At 46.6% G+C, this 27,035-nt stretch overlaps 2 protein-coding genes across 2 annotated transcripts in view; both read left to right on the plus strand.

Moving 5' to 3' along the window:
- The window catches only part of TMEFF2 (transmembrane protein with EGF like and two follistatin like domains 2), a 184,673-nt gene extending 171,889 nt beyond the window's left edge, over positions 1–12,784 (plus strand). Inside the window, exons 8-11 of the mRNA XM_005416137.1 lie at positions 4,533–4,656; positions 6,175–6,333; positions 11,033–11,119; positions 11,523–12,784. Of these exons, the coding sequence (XP_005416194.1) occupies positions 4,533–4,656; positions 6,175–6,333; positions 11,033–11,119; positions 11,523–11,619 (467 nt within the window). The 3' untranslated portion in view covers positions 11,620–12,784. The remainder of the gene's footprint in view (positions 1–4,532; positions 4,657–6,174; positions 6,334–11,032; positions 11,120–11,522) is intronic.
- CAVIN2 (caveolae associated protein 2) overlaps positions 11,788–27,035 on the plus strand; it is a 36,421-nt gene continuing 21,173 nt past the window's right edge. The window contains exon 1 of the mRNA XM_014307887.2: positions 11,788–11,802. Coding sequence (XP_014163362.2) covers positions 11,788–11,802 — 15 coding nt within the window. The remainder of the gene's footprint in view (positions 11,803–27,035) is intronic.

Raw genomic sequence — 27,035 nt, forward strand, 5'->3', positions numbered from 1 at the left:
TGCAGAACTAATTGTTAAGTGCCTGGCAGTCAGAGTCTTGGATACAAGAATCCTATTTTTGCCTAGATTTTTATTTTAATTTCTCTAAAGTGGATTGTAGGACCTTATGTCTGGAAAGAATTTTCTGGGCACTCCAGACAGTACTTCATATAATCCTCATCAAGGGTACTAATGGATTTATTCCTTTGTCAGCAGCACTAGTGCACATGTTTGGTTGTGGAACAGAAGCTCCACATTAGCTCAGCTGGAGCTGGGGAGCAGTGAGGGCTGCCCAGAGAAGAGTCTGCCTGCCTGGTTTTCACCACTTGCAGAGTCACATCCTGCCACCAGGCATGCTGCTCCAGCTTTTGGATTTCAGCTTTCACTGAAATAGTTACCTGAGAATCTCAGGGGTGTACATTCAACTTCCAAAGACTGAAGGAAAGCCGTATAGCTAAACCAGAAATTAAAATTAAAATGATACAAAATATATTTGAAATTATTCTTCTGCGCCATCTTGATGAAAGACAGGCGCGGATATGAAGGAATTTAGACAAGATAGCTTTAAATAATTTATTTAACATTTCAGAAGACAATCCATCAGGGAAAGCAAGATCACTGAGTGGGTGGTCAGCCACACTGGATATCTTTTTAGGATCCAGTTTATCCCAGAGAAATAGCTCATCATCTCAGCATCTCCCTGCCATCCAGAGAGGCTGGAGAGCAAGGGTTCAGCTGGGACACTTCTCCAGTGAGAGATGATAAGCTGTTTCAAACTACACAATGTAGCATCTGGCCTCCATGCACTTAAAAATAACGTGTTTTGACTAGTGTGTCTTATTTGATAGGCTATCATGTCATGTGCTGGCACTTACAAGGGATGTGAACAATATGAAATGTCATGTTAGGCTAAAGATGAAAAAAATGCTGTAGAAATGCAAAAGATGTTGGCTTCACCAGAGTGACTTTTTCGATCACAAAAGTGCTTCAAGAAAAAGATTCTTGAGTACAATTGATTTGGAGGGGGAGGTTGTATTTCTTTTTTGAAATAAAAAGGACAAGCATTTTGAAAAACGTGGCAGGAATTTCTTTTGTCCAGAGATAGGAGAGACTGATCCAGTCATTCCAATCTTTACCTCTAGTCTTTGCAGCTGGCTTCTGCCTCAAATCCTGTCCATCACAAAAAGGTACAAGTCTGTCCTTCTGGCACAAAGAAAACTTGCCCACACTGTTGCCGATAACAATGCAGCAAGTCTAGTGTGTAAAGAGGAGCTACTGAATTTAACATTACTGAAACCTGAGTAACATTGAATTTGGTCTGTGTCATTGCTTTATGCATACAGATCTACTTGTGCTTGGAAAAAAGTGGGTTTGTATTTAGTTTAGCTCTCCGTAGGTGTGAGGTTGGTGTGGTAGAGATGTTCCTTATTGTATTGATGCTGTACAAATTGCATCCAATACTGAATTTATAAATAATCCAAAGGTTTTTTGGCTGGAAGTCTTAATTTATTTAATTTACGTTGAATTTTTTTTAAATATGTACACTTCTTGTTTGCTTCATAACCTCAGCATGGTTTTTATTTATATCCTCTCTTTTCAGAACCAATTTATAGTTCTTGTTTCATGATGATGTAAGCCCTGTGATGATGCATTCATAAGAGTTAGTGTCTTATGAACAGCTGGATTGCTGAAAAGTGCTCAGGTCCTCCCAGAAATGGGAGCAGTCAGTTTTAACATGAAGAAACTTTTAGAGCATGCCTGGGTGTTTGGGTCTCTACACTGGCTCCAAAAAGATGGATTTTGTAGTGAGAAAAATAACCTGATTTGAGGCAGGGAAATTCTCAGTCTGAACGAAATGATGTTTTTATTGTGGTCTGTAATTCAAGTAAACTAAAAATGTGGTTTTTCCCCTCTCTGCCTTTATATGAATCCCTGACTTTGTTGGAGGAGTCGTCAGTCAAAATGAGATACAGATAATTTGTGTCTAAGTTTTGTGGGCTCTTCTGAGATAGGTGACAAGTGTTCCTGTATGAAGTGTTTACCCTATGAAGTGTTTATCCTACAAATGCTAGCAAAGCTTGAGCCTCTCATTTTAGATTCAGTAAAGCATTTTCCATCACAACATTATGTTTAGAGGTGTAATTACAAGTTCTGCATGATCCTGGATTTACTTTAAAGTGTGCTAGAGACCTTGTTAAAGAAAACATGGTTTCTGCCCACATGATTGCCAGCCCTACAGCCTACACACAGTGAGGGCATCTGCACATCCACATAGGTCCTGGTCCCCCTTTCAAGTCCCAGGTGAGTCTGTGCTGAAAGTTACAATTTCCTCCCATCTTGAAATGAGCCTTTAAAAAAAAAATTAAACCAAAGGATTTCATACCATTTTAATCACACTGCTGGCTGATCTGAGAGAGGAGGGATTCTTGCACTGAGTGGGGGTGCACAGATATGGCAGAAGTACCTCAATAGCTGAGAAGGAACAATCAGAGATACACACAAACGTGCATGTGCACACAGAGCCGTCTCCTGTTCTTCAGAGAGGAAGCAAACTTCCTCTGGTAATGGAGGACTTGAAGGAAAATGGCATTATGTTTTCCACCACAGGGAAAAAAAGTGTATTAATAAGGATCCCATAGTTCTTGCTGCAGTTTCCTGAACAGAAATAAATTTGAATGTGGGCCATAGCAGAGGTGAAGCACACCCAGAACCCATCAGGCACTGTGCATAGGTGATCACTACATGGGTATGGAGTCCCACAAGTCCTGAGCACATTGAGATCTCCATGTGTGCCATGGGCAAGTCCCTTGATAGCTGACACATCACACACATTTATTCTGTTCCAGGACATAAAGGAACATGGATGAAGGGGTGATGACTTTGGGGGTATATTTCATGTGCTGGTAGCCAGTGTCTCACTTAGAGGGTGATAGGTAGCCAAAAATGTTTAGTGCCAGACCAAATGGACCTTGTGTTCCCACCTTTTTCACGTAGCAGAAATTCCTGAGCAAGCTGTCAAAGGAGGTTGTAGCATACCTGTAACATGGCTCCTGTCAGCACATCGTGTCTGTGCTGTCCCAGAGACAGCTGTCAGCCCCCAGCCCAGGAATCCTCAGTGCCCCCATGTCCCTGCACTGCATGGTGCCCAGCACCCTCACACAGGTATCCCACTGTAGTCAGGGAACAGGGAGAGGCACACGGGCTTGTGTTCAGCATATTTGCATTTTAAAAGATGCAATAATGGTCCAGAGGGCAGAGGTGCTGAAAATCCTAAGGATGAGAGAGAAGCTAATGCTGTCAGCAGGGACACAGAGGGTGCCTGTCATTCTCATTTGCTGGGAGCTGGTCCTTGCCTGTTTCCACATAAGGAGAATATAACCAACTTTATTAGTGCAAGTGGTTAGAGACTCTTACAACTCTCCTTGGACAGCAGCGACAGAAAAGAAATTCATTATGAAAATCTGGATCTTGGATCTGCTGCACACACTTTTCCCAGAGGTGGGATAATACCTAAGCATGCCTGCTGCTGGCATGACTGGCTTGGAGGCAGAACACAAATTGCAATTGTTTTATAACACTCAGGGACTTCCTTTGGAAGATAAAAATGCTTCAACTTATTTGCGTGCAAGCTACATTTCCTCAGACATCCGTAATGAGATTTATTCTTCTGGTTTTAATTAATCATGGCTAGAAGACACTATCACAGAAAAAGGAGTGTTAGCATTTGAGATATCATAAGTATTGGTTAAATGGAAGAATTGGCCAAAGTTACCCAGATTAATGAATACCTTGGTGGCCTACAAAATTAATGTGAGTTCATGATGGTGACACTCTGTGTTTCAGCCTATGAAGTTGAGCACATATCTGTTTCAAAACTAAATGAAGCCTTCATTTTCCTGGCTGCATGAAGGGATTTCCCAGGATTTGCAGTCTCAGTGACTCTTTAACTGCTGCAGAAGTAGGCTCAGAACATCAGAGTAGTTTAAATTGCTGGATGCTGTGGGATGTGGAGGAGGCCACTGAGCTTTGGGGCATGGGTGTGCAGGGTGTGCAGCACTGATGATAAACTTCAGCTCTGGGCTCCTGCTCTACTTCAGCCATAAAATTGTCTTTCTGTGTATGTTCTGTTGAATTAAGAAATGAAGAATGTATATTACATGCAAATGTCCAGATTCTCTTTCCCAACCTTGTCTCAGTTTGAGGAGACAGTCTATAAAGTAAAACAGAAATAAGCAGGTATTTTGCATGTGCTATTCTGTCATCAGATTTTGAATAGTCACATTATTTTCTCAGGCATCTCGTTTGCTGTAACTAGACAGGAATTATAAAGGATTGAGATAAACCCCTGCAAATCTCACCAACCTGTTTGAAGGGGCAAAATCAGCCAACCTGTTTGAAGGGGCAAACGCTTGCTCTTGCTTCCTGTGAACAACATCTTTCACATCTTGCTCTCTTTTTTTTTCTTTTCCTTTCTTTCATATGTTGAGTTCTTTCCGTCACTTCACCTTATCCTACATGGTCAGGTTAACGTTCCCCTTCACCTGTGTTCACAGAGAATGCAAATAAACTGGAAGAAAGTGCAAGAGGGATCTACATCCCTTGTCCAGAGCATTACAACGGCTTCTGCATGCATGGCAAGTGTGAGCACTCCACAAACATGCTGGAACCGTCCTGCAGGTAACCCTTCTCCTACCAGCAAGGGAAGGCTACACACATGGAAATACTGACTTACAGAAACACTTAATCTGGATCAGCTATGGAAAATAATGGCAACCATGGCCCTTTGTGATACAAAATCCATCAGACTTAAATTATTCAACAAAGTCTCAAAAGTGTATTGAGTTATGAACAATGTTAATTGACTGTAAAGCCATCCAGTAACCTTCAGTTATATTTAGATGTGTTTTTAAAAGCCCTTCACAAAGCACTCAGACCTCACTAGGTGCCCTCCTCAGCCTGAGGGAGAGAAGTGCCACCAGTGTGTGTCCCTGCTGGGGCGGGAGTGGTGCTCATGGGGCAGCTGGCTACAGCAGGAGGTGATTTTGGGGGAGGTTTGGGCAGGGAGGAGGAATATAGTGAAAGCACTGTGGTGCTCCTGCAGTGAATGCCTCCCTGCACAGGGGCAGATATTGCTTCTGAAGTCCACCCAGTGGCCAGGTGGCTGAAAAAGGACTGTTACACATGCAGCACCATTTTCCTGGGACACTGCAATGGGAGCACAAAGATACACACCAGACTCTCCCCAGGGCAGAACCTCAAACCAGCTTCTCCCAGCTCACACAAACAGCCAGGACACATTTTGCTCTTTGCGGCTTCTGCATTTTAGGTGCTCCATTCAGCTGAAAAATGTCATTTCCTCAAGGTGCTGGCAGCTGTGGGCATGCAGGGGAGGAAAAGCAAGGAAGCACAAGGCTTAACCCATCAGGGCTAGTGCTCCACTAACACACCTGAGAGGAGCCCAAGCCATCTGTCTCAGTCCCTGACAATTGCTGCTGCCATTGACCTGGATTTTCACATCTTGCTTGGGCAATTAAGGGGAAACAGGGCAAGAACTAGAACTGTAAAAGCAAAAGCACAGAGCAGAGTGGAGATGTCAGGCTGCAGGAGGGGAACTGGTGAGCAGTGCAGCAGGCAGCAATGGGGTGGATGGCTGCAGCATCAATAGAGGGGTTTTTTATAGCAACCAGACGAAATGTAAATTATGTATCCACTTTCAGGAACATCTAATCACATTTCATATGGAGCCTGGATGATTGCTTATCACCTCTTTAGGGGTAATCTGCATAAGGAACCACAACTCGATGGCTTTTCACCCTCCCCCATCTCCCCAAAGAAAAGGAGAAATCTAAAGTATGTTGTGCAAGGAACTAAATGGGTTCTCATCACAACGTGCAAGTAGTTCCACTTGAAGCCAGTTATGTCTTGGTCCCCTGGGCCCCTCCTGGCACTCTCACAGTGTTGTTCACTCTCACAGACCTTGGGGACACTGAGGACCACAAGTCTTCCCTCTGAGAGGTTGAGCACTCACTGATACTCTCTCTGTGGGAGTCCATTCTGGAAAAAAAAAAAAAAAACAAACCAAAAACAACCACATAAGCTTATGCTTCAGCCACTAATTTTTTTTTCCACATACAACTTTTCCAGCGTTCTTTGAAAGCAGCAGGTATAACGAGGAACAAATATGTTTTATTCCAGATGTGATGCCGGCTATACTGGACAACACTGTGAAAAAAAGGACTACAGCGTTTTATATGTGGTTCCAGGTCCAGTACGATTTCAGTATGTCTTAATAGCAGCTGTGATTGGAACCATCCAGATTGCTATCATCTGTGTTGTAGTCCTTTGTATTACAAGGTCAGTATCTCTGGTATTTTACAGTAGGAAGAGAAAATACTTTTGTTTTTCCTGCAATGTGCGCTGATTATACCGATTTCTGCAGTGACACTACTGATAACAAATGCTATTTAATTCACCAACAAACAGAAGATATCATCTGGTCCAGCCAGCAAGTGCTCCTCCATTATTATGACTGATTTTTTACTTCCATCTTAATCAAACTTAGGTAGCAACGGTGCCTACAGCAAGTGAAGTTCTCTATTTTGTATTCAGATGCTTGGACAAATATTGTTCATACAAATAGGGGAAATATAAATACAGCAGCTGGATCAACACTTAATAAAACTAATCATATCTCCATCTGGTTTCCTTAAGGGCCCATTCCCTTAGTCCTAATCAGGCAAAGCATACAGACTTTTAAGCCTGTTTGCAGCCCCGCTGATTAAATGATTTCATTAGGCTTGAGTGCATGTTCAAAGGCACTGCACATGTTTTAGGGTCTTCCATATATGATGTACTTGGGGTTTTTTTTCTTTAGTGAGGAGCAGAGGGTTGTGTGAATGGAAAAAGGCCCAGGGTAGTTCAGAATGAGAGGGGTAAATACAATCCTTTCCCTTCATATGCTGCTCTACTCCCCCTCTTGACTGTGTTACTGTCTCTGGGAGACCTTGGGTTAAGTTCTGAAGGTCAAACATCTACAGATTTCTCTTAGAAATCATAAGGTTAAATTAATTCAGCTAGCAGCACTGATAAATCCCACTTTTAAAAATTATTTTCTTTTTAAAATTAAAAAAAAAGTCAGGTATCATACCTCCATGTATAATAAAATCTCTATTTCAGTCCTTATGTTGCACTACCTGGCTGGAAGACAAGTGTAGAGCATTTGTTCCAGGAAAAGAATCATAAATTTAAAAAAATGCATAAATCCTACTCTGGCCTAAAGGCACAAAACAAAACCTTTTTTAGCCAGAGTTCATCACCTGAATGGCAACTACCAAATGAGGCAGTAGATTACAGGAGGTGGTATTCACAGAGGTAATTCAAACAACCAAAAATACAGCGTGTAGAAAGTGGTGTAGTAACTGATAATGGAATAAATGTGTATTGTTTTGTCAAGTGAGTCTAGTTTTGTCACCTCGATGCAGTGAGCAAAGTACTTCATACTGAAGAATGAAGACAGGGAGCTCTGAGTGATCTGGTACTGTAATGCAAATTACCTGTCACACTGTTTTCATACAGAGGCAGTACCTTTCCCCCACACTTTGTAACCAAGTCAATTTATGATCTTTTGACTCTTTTCTGTAATGCATGTAATTACTGCAGAGCATCCTCCATCCCAGCATAATGATTTGAGATACATTTGCAGAAGTGTGCTCTTAAGTGGCCTAAGAGAAATCCACGTGACAGGAGAGCGTTGTGGCAGCATATGCATGAGCAATTGAGCTTTTGAAGTTCTCTGCTTCGGAGAGCCTGACTGTACTGGTTTGAACTCCACACCCCGAATTCTTAAAAGTATTGAAACCACCTTGCCAGGCTCCAGGGAGAAAGAAGGGAGACTTCACTCAGAGGGCATTGCAGCCAAATTCTTTGCTGCTCATTTCAGTGCAACTTCAGCTAATTAATTAACAAGCAAGTTTGGTGTGCTGCATCCATGTGAGCCTCACAAAACTACCATTGTAATCTTCCAGCTATCATTACTGTTGTTGCTCTTAAAATTTTACCTGTAGAGTGGTGCAAATCTCTGGGGGTGTTCTCCATTGCTGGAAGGCTCTCAGCAAGTCCTGGCGACTTTTAGGGCTGTTGTTGCACAGACACTTAAATCTGAATAAACAGGCTGCTGGCAGATGAGGTTTGCCCCTGCCCCTTCCTCTGCCTCCTGGGCACTTGGCCCTCAAAGTTGGCACCATTACCATTTCTGTAGGCACACAACCAACAGAGTCAGAGGATGGACTCAGCTGAAAATGCAACCAACAGAAGTGATGATGACTGGGGTTTAGGTGACTCGGTGCTTGGCTACTCATCACTAGTGCCAGCAATGGGAATAATTTTCTGAGGTGGAAGAGTAGGGAACCAGAGGCCAAGAGGCACAGCAAGGCACAGTCTGCCCAAGGACTTTTAGCTTAGAGATAAAGCAAAAAAAAGAAGCAGTGATTAAAGTGAAGGAGGATGGCAAACAATATAGGTATGGCCTAGTGTCATCATGATTCTCAGCAGTTTTCTTTACAGCTTTGCATTTTTAGTGCTTCCCTAATGTTTAGTCACAGCAGCTTATTTATATGAAGAAATAACTTGATTAAAAATGAATGCATAACGTGTTTTACCTGCTATGAATCACATTGTGAGTAACTCAAGCTCCTGAGCAAGGCTTCAGTGGAGGGAGGGCAGCCTGTGCTCCAGTACTTGGTTTACATCGATAGAACTGCTGTGCTCATAAATGAATGTACCCCCCACACAGTGCACTACAAAGGACTTTTGATTAAAGAGTTAAGAACCAAGGAAAACCTATCACTCAGTTTTAGCAGATGATTAAGTCTCAAAAGCTGGTTAAACACCAATGCTCCCCTTAAGAGCCCCTGCTGCACTTCAGACACATCCCACCTGTAAATGCTGTAGCATTGTGTGTAAGCAGCCTGGGGCCTTCCCAGGCTCCCAGGCATGGGTAATGCACAATTGAAACATGGGCATTTTTGGTTCAAAGATGCTTTTTCATCATTAATTGGAGTAATCTCTACATTTGAATTGATTTCTCTCGAGCTTGAAGTGACGATGTAGATACTGTCAGTGTTGGTTTGGGGAAAGTGCCTATGAGATGTTCATCTCCTTGCTTCTAGCTGGAGCAGTTGGTATCCACCATGCACAGCTGCATCCCCTGGGATTGCTGACCATCCTCATCATCCCCCAGCCACTTGGCTCCTCCACATTTCATAGAAAATCAGTCTGGTTGTGCCCACTGTGCCCTGGTTCCCTAACCCTACTTCACGTGGCTGAGTGCTGGGGCGAAGCAGGGCTGTAAATCCAGATGCTGGGGGCTCAGGGAGGAGCCCTGGATGTTGTTGGGGCTATCTCAGCCAGTGGAAGTGTCACTGGCCGTGTCCTTCAGAGTGCTACAAGGCCCTACTGTGCAGACTGGGCAGGAGGGGCCGTGCGGGGACAGCTGGGGGCTCTCGGTGTCCCTGTGATGCTCAGGGAACCAGCCTGTGCTTGCCAACAGCCGCTCCCTGCCTCACTCCCAAAGTCTGATGGCCTTTCCAGGGAGCTCACAGTGAATAATGAGTTTGTCATGAGATCCCAGACCGGCTGAAGTCTGCCTCAGCTCCGTAATGAAAGCTCTGCCGTGACCCCGAGAGCGCAGGAGAGGCAGCCTGGTTTTTCCTGGAGCAATGATAGCAGCCTACTTCACTGCTTCCCAGGAAGGAACCAGGCAAAATATAGCCCACAGCCATACAGCTTCTCATGAGGGGGTGGTCCTGGTGGCTTAAAAGTGAAGCAAGTCAGGACAGTCTGACCCATATTTTGCTAGACACTTACATAATTGTATTCCAGCATTTTTTAAAATGCTTCCTAAGTTCTCATGCTCCTGTTCAGCCTTTCAGTTGATGTCACAAAACTATAACATCACTCCCATTCAACAGGAGGGGGGAAATGACCTTTTTTATTTTATTTCACTCTGTTCTGCTCTTGGTTACTTGACACAGAGCTGCAGGCAAGTGCTTTAAGCTCTCACTGCACTGAGGTGGGCTCTCCCCAGTGCATAAGTTGTAGAGTTTTACCTAATGCTGCTGAAAGCCTCCTGTAACAGAAGAACAAGTCAGCCCCATACAAAGGGAACTTTTTCCATGCCAGTGCGATCTGGAGTATTGTGGGGCCCGTTCTCATGGCACTCCAAGAGAATGTTTCAGTCTCTGTTGTGCAGCTGCCCACAGTTTTTACCGTAACCACCCTTGGCTTTCAGCTGATTAGAACATCCTGTGGCCTCCACCTGGGATTAAACTTCTCCATGCCCTCTGCCTGAGGGTGGCTTTTTCTGAGAGAAAGCCAGAAACACACCATTAGCTTTCCATTAGGGAGAAATGTAGCATCCCCACAGCAGGTGAAAGGTTGAAACGTGCCCTTGCTGAGGAACACTGGAGGTGTTTGCCCCTGCCACTGTCCAAAGGAATTTCAGATTTGGGGCTTTCCAGAACAAGTGCTTTCCACAGCTAGCCAAGCAGCCATGGCACAGTGCAGGCACCTGTGAGTGCAGTGGCTGTTGGCTCATGGGCTAAGCATGGAGCATTGCCAGGGACACTCAGGGGGGCTGCTTGGAAAGGCAGCCCCTGCAGCCACTGTGTAAGCCCTTCACAGACCTGGGGCACTGGCCAGGTGAGCACGGGACCATCCTGGATCTTCCACCTGCACCTCGCCCAAAATAAACCCATTATTTAAAGCTGAACAACGCGGTGCGCTTGGGATCATTGCAGTGCAGCAGGAGTGTCCAGGGTTCAGGAATCCAAACATCTCCCTTGCCATAATTTTGTTCACAGTATGTGTTTGTGGGGTTTTTTTTTGTGGTGCCATTGCCGTTAGCCAGCTGGTTTCATCTCACTGAGGAGGAAGCACACTGAGGGCTGGAGGATGCCCCTCCCACCCTCGCATCCCTGCTGCCCCCGCCACCCCTACCACCTCTGGAGCAGATGTGTTGTTAAGAGCTGTGTATTCTCACAACTCTCTTTTCCAGGAAATGTCCCAGGAGCAACAGAATCCACAGACAGAAGCAAAACACAGGGCACTACAGTTCAGACAACACAACAAGAGCATCGACAAGGTTAATTTAAAGAGCGCATGTTTCCACAATGGCAAAACTAACTGCAGAGAGCTTGGACTACAAAATACAGTATTATAGACAAAAGATTAAGACAAGATCTACACATGTTGCCTTGCATTTGTGGTAATCTACACCAATGAGAACATGTACTACAGCTATATTTGATTATGTATGGATATATTTGAAATAGTATACATTGTCTTGATGTTTTTCTGTAATGTAAATAAACTATTTATATCACACAATATAGTTTTTTCTTTTTCATGTATTTGTTATATATAATAAATACTCAGTGATGAGAAAAAAAATTGCCTATCTTAAATTTGCTGTATCTCATAGCTGTGTATAGTCTTGGGATATTGTGTATGGACACTAACAAGTCTCTTTTTTTTTCTTTTTCCAGTTCTAGTGGCAATTTTGAGTCTACTGAACTCAGTAGTAGGGTTTTGAGTTGGTCCAAGATCAGCGACAATTATGGATGTGGGAAAGGTGAAGAATAATTTAACCTACATTGAGGAGGGATAAAATATTTCAGATCCGGAGTCAACTACATTTCATCAGCCTTCTTCTCCCATGCCATCTATCTTTACTCTCCCATAGCTTAGAAAGTCTTTGCCTTCTAAATTAAATCCTAACCGAAGGGGAAATGGAAATTCTCGGTAACCGCAATGAGAGTGTCGGGGGTAACGTTTCCATTTGGGATGGAATTAGGTGTCTGTCAAGGTGAACCCTATGAGAGCACTTGGCAGAATCTCCAGCTCTGGTCACTGGAGTGAGTGAAAATTGCTTCTCACTCTTGATTGAAAATTATTAGGCTAAAAAAGTTAATAACATAATAACAGCTGAAATGCCAGTCCCATTTGCACCTCGTGAACATGCTGATATAATTTATTTTTTCAAAGAGAAGGTGAAAAACACTCAGAAAATACCTTATGAATAACTTTATGGGTGACCCTACTCCATTAAATGTAATGAACCCAAATGTTGGCTATACCTCAGGAAAATAAGGGCATGTGTTTTGTCATATCCACATGATGGACAAGATGCAAAGTTATTTCTGTGATAGCTGAAACTCTCCAAAGCACATCCTTTCCAGAAGGCAATACTGCTCTAGTTTGTGCTGTGAATTTTGAAGACAGCAGAGTGAGACTGCAGGGCAGAGTGGGGTAACATCACTGCTGCTGGATAAGATCCTCTGCACTGAGTGAGTGCCCAAGCTCTGGTCCCACTGGGTAGCAGAACTGAGCTAAGGAGCCCTGTAACAGCAGTCACTGTGCTGCTCCTCTCCAGAGAGACTTTGCCCAGGCAGAACATGCCCAAGACAAGAGTTAGGAGTATTTCTCACTGCCATCACCACGTCAGAGTCAGACCTGGGCTTACCAGGGATGATGTCTCATGAGTGTGTTTCCATTTCCTGCTTCAGCATCCATCTGGTCACTCAGCAGTCACCACCAAGCCCACCAGTGACAGCCCACCCGGCCTGGCCTTCAGACACGGGTGCAGCAGTACTGCTACTCTAACATGACTTTGGTCTTCCCCTCCCTACCCCAGCCTGCTTTAAAGTGAATCCATTGCATGATGTTCACACGGTCTCAGTTTTTGTCTTGTTCTGGGTTTCTTGGCTTTTTAAAGGTAATAAAAGGTGATTGGCAAGAGATGCCTCCAGACACCTGGTCTGTGCTGATTGATGGGAGTGGGAGTGGTGCTTGCACAGGCAGAGGGGCAGAGGATGGCACAGGGGTGCTGGCCCTGCAGGGACCTCCTGCTCCCTGGAACTGTAGGCTGGGCCAAGGCAGAAGGAGAGGGGGCCATGCAGCCACCCCCTGCTCCTCAGCCCTCACCCCAGCTCTCCAATATTGGATCCTTGTTTTCAGATTGGAAGAGTGATCGAGTGGGGCAGGAGTGCACAGCAGAGGCTGAGAGCAGATGTGACCTGGCTGGCTGCACAACAGGGATGTTTCCAGGCTCAAACCCACTGCAGGATACTCCTCCTCTCTGCAGGTTTTGTGTCCCACACTCAGCTTACCCGGGGTGGTCTGACAAGGAGCACAGGCCAGGCACAGCAGCTCTGCACTGCACAGGTTTGGTGGCACAAGACCCCCTCTAGGGAGACTTGGCAAGCTCTGTAACTCATGCCCCAGTGGCATTACAATGTCCCACCTCAGACCCCTCCATTGCTGCACCTGACACAGCCATGGCAGCGAGCTCCTCTGCAGGAGGAGCACTTCAGCAGCTTGAGGATCAGGCTGAAAGAGGCAAACGTAGCCCTGCCCTGCAGACACCTTCCCTTTGTGCTTCCTGAGCAAAGAGTTGGAGTCTAACAAGCATCAAAACCACATATTTTGAGCCGATTCCAAATGTCAGTGTCAGTCCCCCCACTGGGACTATCAGGTCTGGATTGTTTATTTCAATCGCTTACATTAGATACAAAAATCCAACATTAGCACTTACACATTGCCATGGAGCTATAGCAATAAACCTAATTAAAAAAGGCAAAGTTTGGCCTGGACAAAAATAGAACAGCATCACTTAGGAGTGAAAACAGGAGTCCGACACACTGTCTCCAAACTTCCCAACGTTATGAGCCTGCCTTTCACGGAGCAGTGGCACATTTAATCCCCAGACAGCATTTGCCAGGTGTCATTAGCTGCATCCCCAGCTGCAGGGCCTGTCACAAAGCCTCACACCTCCCCAGCAAGGCCAGTGTTTAAGTACCTGCTGCAGACAGAAGGGCAGAGAGGGGAAAGGGATTTTCATTTTAACACACAGGGCAGGTCCCACCTCTTTTGGTCTTTCAAACTCAACCTTCAGCATGCTGGCACGGGCACACAGTCTGACAGTAACAGTGTCTTGGGCTTGTACGTACAGGAAGGGAGATTTCTACCAAAGACGTTTGCAGAAACTACAAAACACAGCAAATTTGGAGATGTGGAATTTTCCTTTCCTGGAAAATGTGTGTTTGTTAGATCCCCATGCTGGCCAGAACTCAAGACATAGCAATGTCTGTGCAGTTTAACAGAGGATGCAGGGGGGTGGGCTGGGCACATGGGCAAAGCCATGGCTGTGAGGATTGTGCCATGCACCAAGGCAGAGCCCAGCTCCTCTACCTGGAGTCACACAGAGGGGTGAAAATGTGTTGCTGCTTCTCCTCTCCTCAGTGCACACTTCAGCAGCCCTGAGCACAGAGCAAGGTGCCTTGTGATGCCCATGGAGACAGACTCAGTCCTTGGGGAGGGCAGTAATTCATCTCTTTGGGTTGTTTCACAGGCTTTCTTTGCATGGCACAATGGCAACTGCAAATAACCTCAACTACCAGCATTCACCTACTTTAAAAACCACACTAAATGACCAAATGTGCAAAAACCACTGAAAATACCAGTACTCCACACTCAACGTGATGGCTTTGGAGCAACACACATGGCCCAATAGCCTGCAGTCATTTCCTGGCTGTTGTTTTACCACAAACCACACTGAAAGGTATAAAAGGTAAAATTAAGAGGTAAAAATAGGAGTGTTGGCACACCCATTCCCTAAGGAACAGCCTGTAACATTCCTGAAGCAAGAAACCGTGTTCTTATTTTGTGTGTGATGCATTTATCACAACAGCATCCTGACCGCAGTGCTCAAAATAAAGCATGTTATTGGCAGAGCCCCTCACCCTCCCCAGCCTGGGGTGCTCAGATGGGTCCAACACCTTCATGCCTTGGGATGCTGGGCTGGATCCCAGCCCACAAGGAACTCACCTGCAGCTACCAGCCTGACTGCCTGCAGTGGTGGGGAGTTGTGGAGGCGTGTTTGACACATACCTCACCTTTCCCCACCCCAAATGCTGCATTACAGGACACCTCACCACCGTGGTGCTTCTCCTTAAAGCCTGATCAGACGTCCATTGTCAGTCTCTTTCATTCAAAGATAATAAGACATGATTTACAGAACATTATCATTACAAAAATGTTATAATTAACGAAGGGAGGCTGGACACCCTATTCTAACTGCTCAGAATAGATGTGTTCCTGCTCCATCAGGGTGTCACCAGCAAGCGCAGCCGTGGTTTTGCAGAGGCTCTCTGTGCCAGGCGTGCAGGGCAGGGATGCCCAGGTGTGTCCCGTGCCCAGGTTAACCCAGCGGGCAGGTGGGCGCGGGTGCCGTCTATCGCTGCCTCCTCTTTTCCACAAGCAGCCCTCAAAAAAAGCCTCATCTTCAAAGAGCTCTCTAAAGCTTCTTTGAAAACAAAATGATTAAAGGCTATCTTGCCTCTCATCCAACATCAGACACATCGCAGCCGCATCCTTGCTTTCACCCCTGATTATGCATGCGGCTTCTCCCGCTCCCGCTTCTGCGTCGGCATGGAAGTTACAGCCCCGAATTAAAAGCGAGGTTCATTACTGCACATCAAAGCCAGCGCTGTGCCTCGGCCAGCCTGGCCCTTGCTTTAATTTATGGGTGCAAGGCCAGGCTGCAGCTCTGCTTGTCAGGCAGCTGCAGCCCCCACAGGTTTGTAAGGCAAGCTGAGGGTGTCTAGCACAGCTGGTGGGGCTTTTCCAGAATAATCAACAACCTCAGCTGAACTTGAAGGGAGATGGAGAAACACGGGGCCATCACACATTAAGTTTTTAGAGTAACTTAAAACTATTATTATTAATAATATAAATAATACAAATATTGTAGCTGTATTTCTGGTCTTGACAGGCCACAGCCGACGTGATGGAGCTTCTTACACTATGCTCTGATATGAAAACCAAAAATCTCATTTTTTTGCCCCACACACACACACAGCATCTGGGATGCTGCACCCTGACAGTGCCACCAATGCAGCCTCTGCTGGCACCTGCAAGCAGAAGGGGCACAAGGAACAGACAGAGCAGCTCCTACCCTGCCAGCCCTTCGGCTGATGCTTTGCTTTCAAATGCTTGTCATATTAGGTGAGCTTAATTTATTTTAGTTTCAGTTTAATTAACAGTTTTGTCACAGCAGGAGGGCTGTTAAAAACAGAGATGCATGTAAGAAGAAAAAAAAAAGGCAGGATTTTTGAATTTTTTTCAACTTTTCCTTTTTTTTTTTTTTTTTTCTTTTTTTTTTGCCGTATTGAATGCGAGCCACAAGGCAGTAAAATATTCCGCAGTCTCACACAGCAGCAGCCAAGCTGCAGAATGAAAAAAAAGCATGTGAGGAATCCGCTCTACAATGCTAACGAGGTGGCACCCGCCACCGTCGCTTTGTCAATAAATCGCGGGGCGCGTTCCGCTCAGTTCGGGGAGCACGGACCCCCCGGGAGGAGCCCTGGGGTCAGTCCCTCTCCCGCTGGATTTTCCCGGGCTCTGGGAGCCGTGGCCCAGCGCTGCGGGTGTCACCGCAGTGCCCGGACACGGAGGTGGCCGAGCCAGCGCCACCCGCTCTGCGGGGACCGCGGTGCCATCCCCGCCCTGCCCGAAGGAAAAACCACAAACAATGTTCAGAAAGTGTAGGAACGGCTCATAAACCTGCCACTAGAGGAGCTTTAAAAGGGGCTCGGTTTACGTGGGGTCACTCGGCAAAGAAGTGCAATTACTGGGGGTAGATCCGGGCTGGAAATGCAAACGCGGGCGCTCAGCCCCGACGGCAGCGCTGCTTTCGGCGGAGCAGGATGAGCAGAGGTGAGGCACGGCCGTGTAATGTGACCTGAATTAGCGGCTATAGATAGTGCTTCCTGCATGTTTTACATTTTCAAATAAAAAGTATCTTCTTGTTTAATGGTTAATAAAAATGATTAGTGCTCCCAGGGCACGGATCCTGACAGATGCAGAGCGTGCTGGAGGGACCAGCTACAAGACACCAGAGAAGACGAAACCGATGATTTTATTTTTTTTCTCCTGTGGAGTACATCACTGGCAGCATTTGCAAGTTAATTTGTAATGTAATTATATGTTGCTTCTGTCACAGGAGCTCAGCACGTGTGTGGCGCCAGCGGCCTGCCAGGGGCACAGCCCAGCCAGCAGCGCTGCAGGGAGGAGCTGCCAGGAGCTCGGGGGCTCTGTGTGTGTGTGCACACGGGTATGGACAGCCTGGGATGGGGAAATGTATAAATGGATGTATAAATACACCTATGGAGAAATATATATGCACCCGTGTGTGTGTGTATACACATACATACCCTATACACACACACGGATATGCCTACATACTCATAGATCTAATAAACACACATGCACATGCAAAAACTCAATTTTGTATAGAAAAATAAAATTATATTTGTGTGATGTATACTGTAGAGAAGAGCCAGCTGACTTCTCTGCACCGCTTCCTGCATCAAAGCCACAAAGAATAACAGGGCAGAAGAGCTGTGCCCTGCCAAGCTCCCTGTGCAGCTCCCAGCACTGCCAGCTTCCTAAAAAATCTAAAGCCTGCCATGCCAGCCTCGTGGCAGCATTACACCCTCATTCTGGAAGCTGGGTTGACTTTTTCCTTTAATTAATTTATTATTATTATTATTTCTTTTCATAGCATGCCATGTAGAAGATTATGGTCAGTAATAGTTTTCCAAGAAATAAAGTCTATGAAAGTAATTGTTAGGAACAAGCTGCAATAGCAAATTGCTGAGTGGTTGCCATAGTGCAGCAGCACAATTTGAGATTTAATATCATTACTAATGATATTTACTTGGCCTGCAGGAGAGAGTGAGACTTGTGCTCTCTAAATGTCATTTGGCTGCTAATATGTCAGCGTGCACACCCGGCCTGGCCGTGGGGAGGCACCGGGGCCAGCCCTGCCCCAGGCAGAGATGCTGTGATGCTGCCCCCTGCCCAGGCTGTGCCAAAGAGACCCATAGGACAGGGATGAGGGACCCCAAAGGGCCACACATGTGTGGCTGCAGTGCTGGGGCTCTGGGACACCCAAAACCAGAGTCCTGCTCACTGATCTCTTCAGGCTCACCCACACAGACTGCAAGCTCGGCTTCCTCTCCTGCTGGGCTCCTCCATGGGAGGGGGAGACATATTGCCTTGCTGTAAAGTGAGCCATTTAGCTTATTAAACGCTGCTAAGGGTGCCCTGAGGTCTGTGCACATGTGGGACCATCAAGAGGGAATGGTTATTATTATTATTGTTCTTATTAGTCATAGTCATTTTCCCAGCGATGAGGCTTGTGTCCAGATGTCTTCCCATCCATTGCTTAAATTTTCTGAGGCCAACACAAAACTGTTGTGAAGGTGGACTAGTCCAAGTCCCACTTCAAGCAGTGCAGGAGCAGAACACCCAAGCAAAAATAAATATATATGTTTTTAAATTAAAAGATAAATGAAAGAAAGGGTCATAGTTGGCTAAAAATGAATTGCGCAGTGCATAAAAGAGAAAACAGATTAGGGAAGATAACATTTTGGTTTAAGTGTTCCATCATTATTAATTCATTTGGTGCTCTTTATGATAATACCAATCATTTGGAATTCATTTGGTGTTTATGTGGATGTCATCTCGACTCCTGCAGAAATTCCAAAGTAATTCAGCATTAATGTGCTATTAAAAATTGTTACCAGCCACTACCTTCATTACTCCACCAGTCCAGCCTAATCTTTCTTCTCTCATTCTCTAAATTCAAATTCCAGTGTTTATTTTGCTTTTATCTTTATTAGGGTTTTAAAATGTAATGCTTCTATTTAAAAATTCTCCTTATGCTACATGAGTATTGTCTCTTTCTTTTGACAGCATCAAAATTATGCAAATAAAAGAGGGGTGATTCTTCATTTTATTGCTGGCACGTGACTGAGAAGCAACCAAAGAGGCTCCAGCTTATCATTTACAGGAGTGAATTCACCAAGCTGGTACCTGTGTGTGCAGCAGGTAACTGAACCAAATGTGGATGAAATAACACCTGTCCTGTGTGGAGGTCCTTGGGTTTGGGCACTGCAGGTGCCTCAGGGGAAGGGATGCAGCTGCCACAGCCCTCCCAAAAGTCCCCAGGAGGGACCAAGCTGCCACTGACGACCCCTTTCTGCACCCACCCCACCCCTGGAGCATCCCCCTGCTTCCACCTGGGAACAGTGGGGTGGCAGCTGCCAAAATGGATGTTCTGGGTCCAAGCCCCAGCAGCAGAGGAAAAAAAGGCTGCACTTTGATGTAACATTAACAAAGGAAAACAAAATAAATAAAGGAGATTAAATGCAAAAACCTTACATTAAAGGAATATCAATTAGCTTTTCTAGTCAGGAACTTGATGGTTAGAAACTGCCAGATTGCTGAGAAAAATAAAAAAGACAATCCCAAGGCTGGAGTCAGCCCCCAGCTGTGCCTGTCTTGTTGTGCAGCTCCATAATTATATGATCCATACTATTTTCCCCCTGGAAGTCTGCTGCTTTGGACCACACACACCTCATGGCACACACTGGGGCAGGCAGAGTGAAGCCTGGGCTCGGCAGCTCTCAGCACCCACACCTGGAGTGCTGACCTTGCCAATATTACTGTGTGGAACCAGAGGGTGCCCCAGCCCCCCGGGCGTGAGCAGGGGAACAGGGACAGGGGTTCTCAGGGCCCTGGAGCCCCGAGGGAGCAGCAGCACAGCACAGAGCTGGCACCAAGCACTCTGAGCACAGCTCTCATGGAGAGCAGAGGCAACGTGCCCTGGGTGACAGGAGGGGCCCCAGCAGGGCCAGGTCAGCGCCAGGTGGGAGAAGGGGAACAGCCAGGGCTGGTCACAGCAGGGCTGGCACTGAGCACCCCTGGGGCTCCCCTGGCAATGGAATAAAGAGGTGACACCCCCATCCCACAGCACGGCCAGGCCCCAGCTGAGCATCCCCTGCCACAGCCTCAGAGCACAGATTTACAAGGAGAATAAAGCCCCTTGCAGAGGAATTTTCCACTTAATCAAAATCCTGAGAAGAATATGACTGCTTATAGGTTAAAGGAACCTGGCAGCTCTAACTTGTCTGTCATGTCTTTAAGGATTGCCATTAAGTCATAAACGTGACAAAGATTAAAGAGTTTATTAATGTTATTAGAGAGTTGAGATAAAATGCTGTGCCTTGCAGGGTCTCTCTCCTTCTCTCACTATTTAATGAAAACATTTTCATCACTTTCTGAATCCATTATACCAAATATTCATTTCAGGAGTCCTAAGATGATTTTATTTTAATTAGAAAAGATGTGGCAACCACCTGAAAGTAATACAGTTAAAATTCTTTGCCACAGTTCCCCTTCTCACTGCTGCCATCAGATGAGTTTCCTGTGCTCAGGGTGAGTGAAGGAGCACAGGGAAGTTCTGTGGCACGGTGAGACCGTCAGGCCAGCCCCTCCTGGACACCCTGAGAGGCAGCAGCACCTCAGCCCTGCCTTGCAAATGGCTCTGGGCACGTCCAAATTCACCACCAAGGCCGTCATGGGGTGAGGAGAGACCCTGCAGCCACAGGCAGGACCAGGGATACATCCCTGGGGAGCATCTTCTGCAGGCACAGGAGGCAAAGTGAGGTGCTGGCTGCTGGAGCAAAGCAAGTGAAGGAGAAGAAGCTCAAGAAGATGAAAAAGGGAGTTTGTGATGGTCCATGAGAGGAGCCCCATTTTCTGCAAATCTCTGGCAACTGGTCACAAAAGCAGAAGATAAGCAGCCAAAAGCCTTTCTTGAGGTGGGTGCTAATTCATGGTTAGAGCAGGTCCAGTGTTTTGCTGATAAAGAGTGGGAATCAAAGCAGCACTGGGACAGTCACACATTTCTGTGTGAGCCTTCCCTTCCAGCTCCAGACTTTGTAACTGTGTTTGTAATGCAAGCAGCTCACAAATGCTCCTCCTTCTTAAACTTTCCAACTAACCCAATTTAATTTGTTAATTTATTCTGTAACCTGATTCACTGTTAATTTATCTTGGTGAGCAAGATATCCCAGCTTTAAGTTCCAATTAAACAAAGGGGAGGGCTCAATGCTTTTGCTGCACAAGATCTTCCTGCCACGTTGTATTCCATGTTAACATCACTCTGAAGCATTGCCAAAGTTTACTGCCACTAACTAATGCAAATCCATACACCTGCAAACTGATGCCATGCACACACTGCTCCTTGCAAACACACCTTTAGGAGGGCAATATTGGCTATAGCAGGCATCACTTGTTGCTTAGCAACAGCCAGAGCATCACTTGGGGCAGGCCTATCCTAAACAGGAACGTAAAGCCCAGGGATGTGGCTGTCTACCCCAACCCACTCATCCCTGCAGGTGCTGCTCACCCCTGGTTAATAGATCCAGGATTTACTAATTTTTTAATTTTTTTTTGAGGTGTGTTTCATTTTAGGGATGTTAAAAATGTTAAAAATGAGGCTAAAATTATCCTCAGCCATTAAACTGACTTTAAGCAGCAACTCCAAAGCTTGCTGTCCCATTCTGATCATGTTGGCAGTGCCAGCCCAAGCCAGCAGGAGCACAAACTGCTCAGGTTGTGCCACGCCACTGCCAGCTCAGCGTTTTGCACCCGAGACTTCTAAAAAATTTACACACAGCTTGTTGCAACCAACTCAAGACAGCAAGAGGAAAATCAGAAATTGTATTAGAACCATCCTGAGGGTATCCTGAGGCTGTTCTGAGTCTTCCTGAAGCCCAGGGAATCCCCTGGAGCCAGAAACTGTCAGCTCTCACCTCTGCTCCTGCGACCAGCCCCTGCTGTGACAAATCACCTTCGAGTGGCGCGTGCATCCCTGCACCCACCCACTGTCTGTCCGTTCGTCCGTCCATCCATCCATCCCTCTGCAGGGCTGTGCCTCCCCAGCTCCTCCCCTGGGCTCTGTGCCTGCCCTCTGCCAGCTGTGGGTGCCAGCCAGCTGCTGCCCTGGGCCAAAGGAGTGGCAAGAGGATAATCCAGCAGCATCCATTAGCCCTGCCTTGGAGAGCAGAGCAAAGCAGAGGGGCCCACGGGCTCAGGCCCAGGTTTCTAAAGCCATTATGGTGTGGCTGTGGGCATGGCTTATTCACAAAAGATGAATGCAGGGTTTGCAATCAAGGGGAAATTAGCATCTCTGCCAGCAGAGAGGGTGAAGATCGAGCCAGCCAGCACTGCCAACAACCTTGATTCTGTTTTTTGGCAAAGCTGGCTGGCTTGGCAAACACAATGGTAATGAGATAAACTGAAATGCCAGGCAACAGGGCTGCTCTTTGAAGTAACTATCCTCCAGGGCAACAAGGAACAAGAGGGAAAGGTTTTTAGAGACATGGTTTGGATGCACAGGGAACATTATTTGCATTCCTGAAGTCTGCCCTGGGTTTGCAAGGCTCAGGTGTGCTGGTGCCAAGCAGCCAGAGCAAGGGTAGGAAAGCCCAAGCAGCAACAAGGCAGCACAGGGAGAAGGGCAGCCCTGCAAGGAGCTTGGCAAGGCTGAGGCCAAACCCTTATTGCCCCTGAGAAATCCCCACGGGGGTGGCCACACCTTCCCAGGGCACTGAGGTGCTTTGTTTCAAGCATTCAACTTTCAGAAATGCATTATCTGTGTAAGAGGACAAGATGAAGGATTAAATAACAGACTGTCACATCCCCCAGTCAGGAAGAACAGGTAAGCAGTGAGTGGGATTCCATCTGGCGGGATCTGCAATGTCAGGGACACAGGAGAAGGAGCAAAAGGCAAGGGAAGGGCAGTACATGGCACAGCTTGTGCTCCCTTGGGTTGTTTGTGACTAGCCTGGGAAGGTGCTTGTCGCAGACCTCTTTTATGGAAAATCCTTTCCTTAGGATTCTTCATCCTGAGAAGCTGAGAGGCCTCAGGAACAAAATGTAAACAATGGTTATCTGCTGCTGTGGAATGCAACAGGTGGATCTGTGATTGGCCCATCTTGGATGTTTGTAATTAATGGCCAATCACAGCCCAGCCAGCTCGGACAGAGAGCCGAGCCACAAACCTTTGTTATCATTCCTTCCTATTCTATTCTTAGCTAGCCTTCTGATGAAATCCTTTCTTCTGTTCTTTTAGTATCGTTTTAATGTAATACACATCATAAAATAATAAATCAAGCCTTCTGAAACACGGAGTCAGATCCTCATCTCTCCCCTCATCCAAGAACCCCTGTGAACAGTGTCACAGGTGTTGGCTTTGCCCTGTGGGGACACTTGAGTCCAGCCTGAATGTGAGGCCTAGAATGATTTCCCAGGTAGCACACTGGCAGCACCAGCTCCCTGAGCACACTGGGCCCTGAGGAGCAGGCTCAGGAGAGGCCCCGCAGTGCCTGGGCAGACACTGGGATGGGGAGCATTCCCAGCCCTGTGGAGGGGACAGGGTCCAGGACACGTCCTGTAGCTCCTGGCTTGCCCTGCAGACAGCAGGGCCTGTGTCCATGCCCCTCAAGCACTTAGGGATTTAAATATTTTTAAAAGTAATGACAAAGGCTAAACAGGTAAAAACTCTTATTTTTTTTGCCCACAGTGCTGAGGAGGAGGGAGCCCCCTGCCCAATTAGCCCAATGACAGAATCACAGCAAGGTTTGAGTTGGAAGGGACCTGTTAAAGGTGAACAAGGGGATAACCCCCCCTGCAATGAGCAGGAACATCCTCAACTAGACCAGACTCCTCAGAGGCCAGCCCAGCCTGGCCTGGAGTGTTGCCAGGGATTTCTGATGGACCTTAGAAACCTTTCCTTCTAACAAAGAGAAGAAGCAGAGGGTGAAGCCTAGGTGCATTCTCCAAATCCCCTTAAAAAATACAACATTTTTAAGAAAGATCATGCAGGAACACCTCCAGGGAGTTAGCCCAAGGGTCCTGCCCAGGCTGGATCCCTGCAAATGGTGATTTTGGAAAGAAAAACTCTATTCTATCACAAGTGCCACGTTTTCCTCTGCACCAAAAATAGTCCCTCTTAGAGCAGAGCCAACTGAGACAAAAATGTTTATTACATAGGAGAACTATAAGAGAGAAGTGCCTGAATCAGAACAAAATGTAAAAGAGGGGAAACAAATGTAAAAAGCTCTATAAAAGTTTTAATGGATCCTTTCAGATGTGGAGTGGCATTTTAATGTGATCCTTAAAATTATTTCTCTTTTTTTTTTTCTCCTCAGCTCTTAGGCAGACCATTAATCCGAGGGGCTTTTTCTGCCTGCAGAGCAGTAACTCTCCAAAGCAGGCACCTTCCACATGCTGGCTGGTGGGAAAAGCACAGTTTTGGGGTGGGAAAAGCCAGGGAAAAGTCATGGGCCTTGCAGCAGAGGGAGGATGGTGTCCCAAATTCTACACATCCAGTGAGACCCACGAGCCCCCTTGCTGCAGGTTTGGTGTGGAGGGACAAACAGCCAGCCCAAAAAGGAGTGGGAACACCTCCTGCTGCTCACACATGCACACAGACACAGCCCTCCAGCCCTTTCCTTATGCCAAGGATCTACTTTTAGGATTTGGCTCCAGCCTGTGCACTCCCAACACCTTGAAAGTCTCAAACTCTGCGCTTCAATATCTTTGGCCTGCTGCTGACCTTTCCAAATCCCAGGAACAGCCATTTCTCCTTGCTGATGCAGATGCAGGAAATTCTTAACTAAATCCTAACTGAAAGGCAGAAAAGCAGATAAGCAGGCTAATCCCATCAGAGCCAGGCTCCCAGGGACTGCAGGTCCAGCCCTGCTCTGCAGCCCAGCTCAGCAGTTTGCTCACCCCTCTCTTGGCTGTGCACTGTGTGCCTCTCCAGGGCTGGGAAGGAAAGCATGCCCACTTTCCAAGGAAAAGGGAAATATTTTGCTGCCCTAAATTGATTTCCTGGCATTTGTGGTGCATGAAGCCAGTCCCTGGCTACTGCTCCCTTCACAACAGACCTCGCAGGAAATGTGGGAAATGTATTCAAAGGAACACACGTGGTTTGGGTGGTGGGGTTTGTGTGTATTTTTTAGGTTCTGGGTGCATAAAAAGCCCTCCCCTCCTCAAAATCCAAATTCTCACCAGAAATACGTGATAATACTCCATCAGGAATAGCCATGACTTTTAAAGATATGTTTATGTTGGTTAATAGGGGTAAATAGTGCAATAGCACTGTATCTGCAAAAAGTATCCATTTTGATGCCTTCAGAGACTCTGCTCTGGTTTAAAGGAAATCAAAAAGAAGATGATGATAGTAATTTAATCTAGAAAACTGTCACTTTTGTCTGAATTCTGTCTGCTTTCTCAAGAAGGAGTCTGGAAAACCAGTACGGGGGGAAAATGAAATCCCAGCCACTGACTCATTAATGAAGGAGCACCACACTCAGCAAGAGCAGCAATGGAGTTGTTTGGAAATAACTTCAATAAACGAACTGCCCTGGAGGTTAGTTGTGTCCCCTTGCCCTTCAGGCTTCTGTAGGGCTGCTCCTACCAAGTCTGCTCACCAAGGAGAGTCCTGTGGTCCCTGCCAGCCCCAGCCATGGCTTGGTTTGCCTGTGCTGCAGCTGCTGGAGCCCAGCCCCAGCCCCAGGGACAGCCTGGCATGAGATCAAAAGACAAGTGGGCAGCCTTTCAGCCTGGAGCTGTCCACAGCCATGTCCCAGAAGCTGACAAGTCTTGTGCTTGAGGTGGAAGCCTGAAGGTCAAAAAACAATCCCTAAAATGCCTAAAAGTGCAAAAGTAATCTCAGAAGAGGGCGAGTGACATTGAGGATGTGCTGCACAGAGAGCACATGGGGATGGAGCCATGCCTGCAGGACAGCCCCGGGCCTTGGCCCTGCTCTCCTCAAAATGACCCTGGCAGGGCAAGAATACAATATCTACAGTGCTGTTGTTTCAAAAATACTGTTTTTTAAATGTATTTGCTCTACCAAGTGATGCTTAGAAGATTGGCTGCAAGTGATCAATGTCATTTCCCCCTCAGGGAGCCAAATTTCCAGAGGCTACACAAGGAACACAGGGGGGCCCTCACACCAGGGCACCTCAAGGTCCAGCCAGCCCTGCTCCTCACCCCTGGCTGCAGACAATGGCAGAGCAAGGCTGTGGCCCCCAGCAGGGCTGCCCTGATAGACACAAACTGCTGCTGCCTGCCAGCAGGCCCTCTTCCATCCATGCCAATGGATCAGCACTGGGGAAGGGCGGCCTGGGGACTCTGGGGTGGACAAATGCTGCACTGGATGGCCCACCCTGCTTTGGGCAGGAATAGCAAGGGGGAACTCATCTTCCCTCTCTCCTTCTCCCAGGTCTTCACAAATGGAACATGTTTGCTTGGTATTAAAATTGGTGCATATTGATGTTGCCATAATCAGGACCTGGATAAAGTAAGAAAAAACCCCAGAATACTAAGAAACACCAGCTAAAGTACTTCCAACCCTCTCCTATCAAAAATAGAGAATGAAGGAACCTCTTGACCATGTCCTTATCTCACCCTTGGGAGCCCCAGGGACTGCAGGGTTGGGGCAGAGCTGTGTGCTCTGCACAGATTATTAAAGGTTGGTCTAATGGATGCAGAATGTATTTGTATATCACATATTGCACAGGTACTCTGTGTTACACACCTTCCACATCTGCAGATTCACCCACACCACTGGAAGCATCATCCCCCTGTGGGTTACTGGAGCCCCAAAGCCCCCACAAGTGCTAGATATGGGCCTCTCACTGGTTTGACCTGCCCTCCCATGTCTCCATGCCTTTGGTTGCTCTATGTATGTCTTTAGTGTTCCTAGATGAAATTTTATCCTGGGCCACATCAACATATCCTGATGACAAGATACGTCAGTCATAGCAGGGTGAAGCAGCAAAACCAACAGCATTACACAGCACTGCCCTTCACCAGACTGAGACCTGCCCTCCTGTGTGAGACCTCTGATCCCACCAGGAGCCTCAAAGAGGGATTATCCCCATGTCTGTGGCACGTTTTGCAGTCAGGCTCTGAAGGGAGTGGCACAAAGGCAGCAGCTCACAAAGAGCAGGTATGTCAGAAGATCTTTTCTGACTGCTTCCATGATGCTCTGGCCACCAGCCAGGGTTGGGTGTCCTGCCCCTGACTGAGACCTCTCACTGACTGCACCACACTGCTGCTGGCACAGAGAA

The sequence above is a fragment of the Geospiza fortis genome, unplaced genomic scaffold (assembly GCF_000277835.1).
Source record: "Geospiza fortis unplaced genomic scaffold, GeoFor_1.0 scaffold112, whole genome shotgun sequence".
Classification (NCBI taxonomy): domain Eukaryota; kingdom Metazoa; phylum Chordata; class Aves; order Passeriformes; family Thraupidae; genus Geospiza; species Geospiza fortis.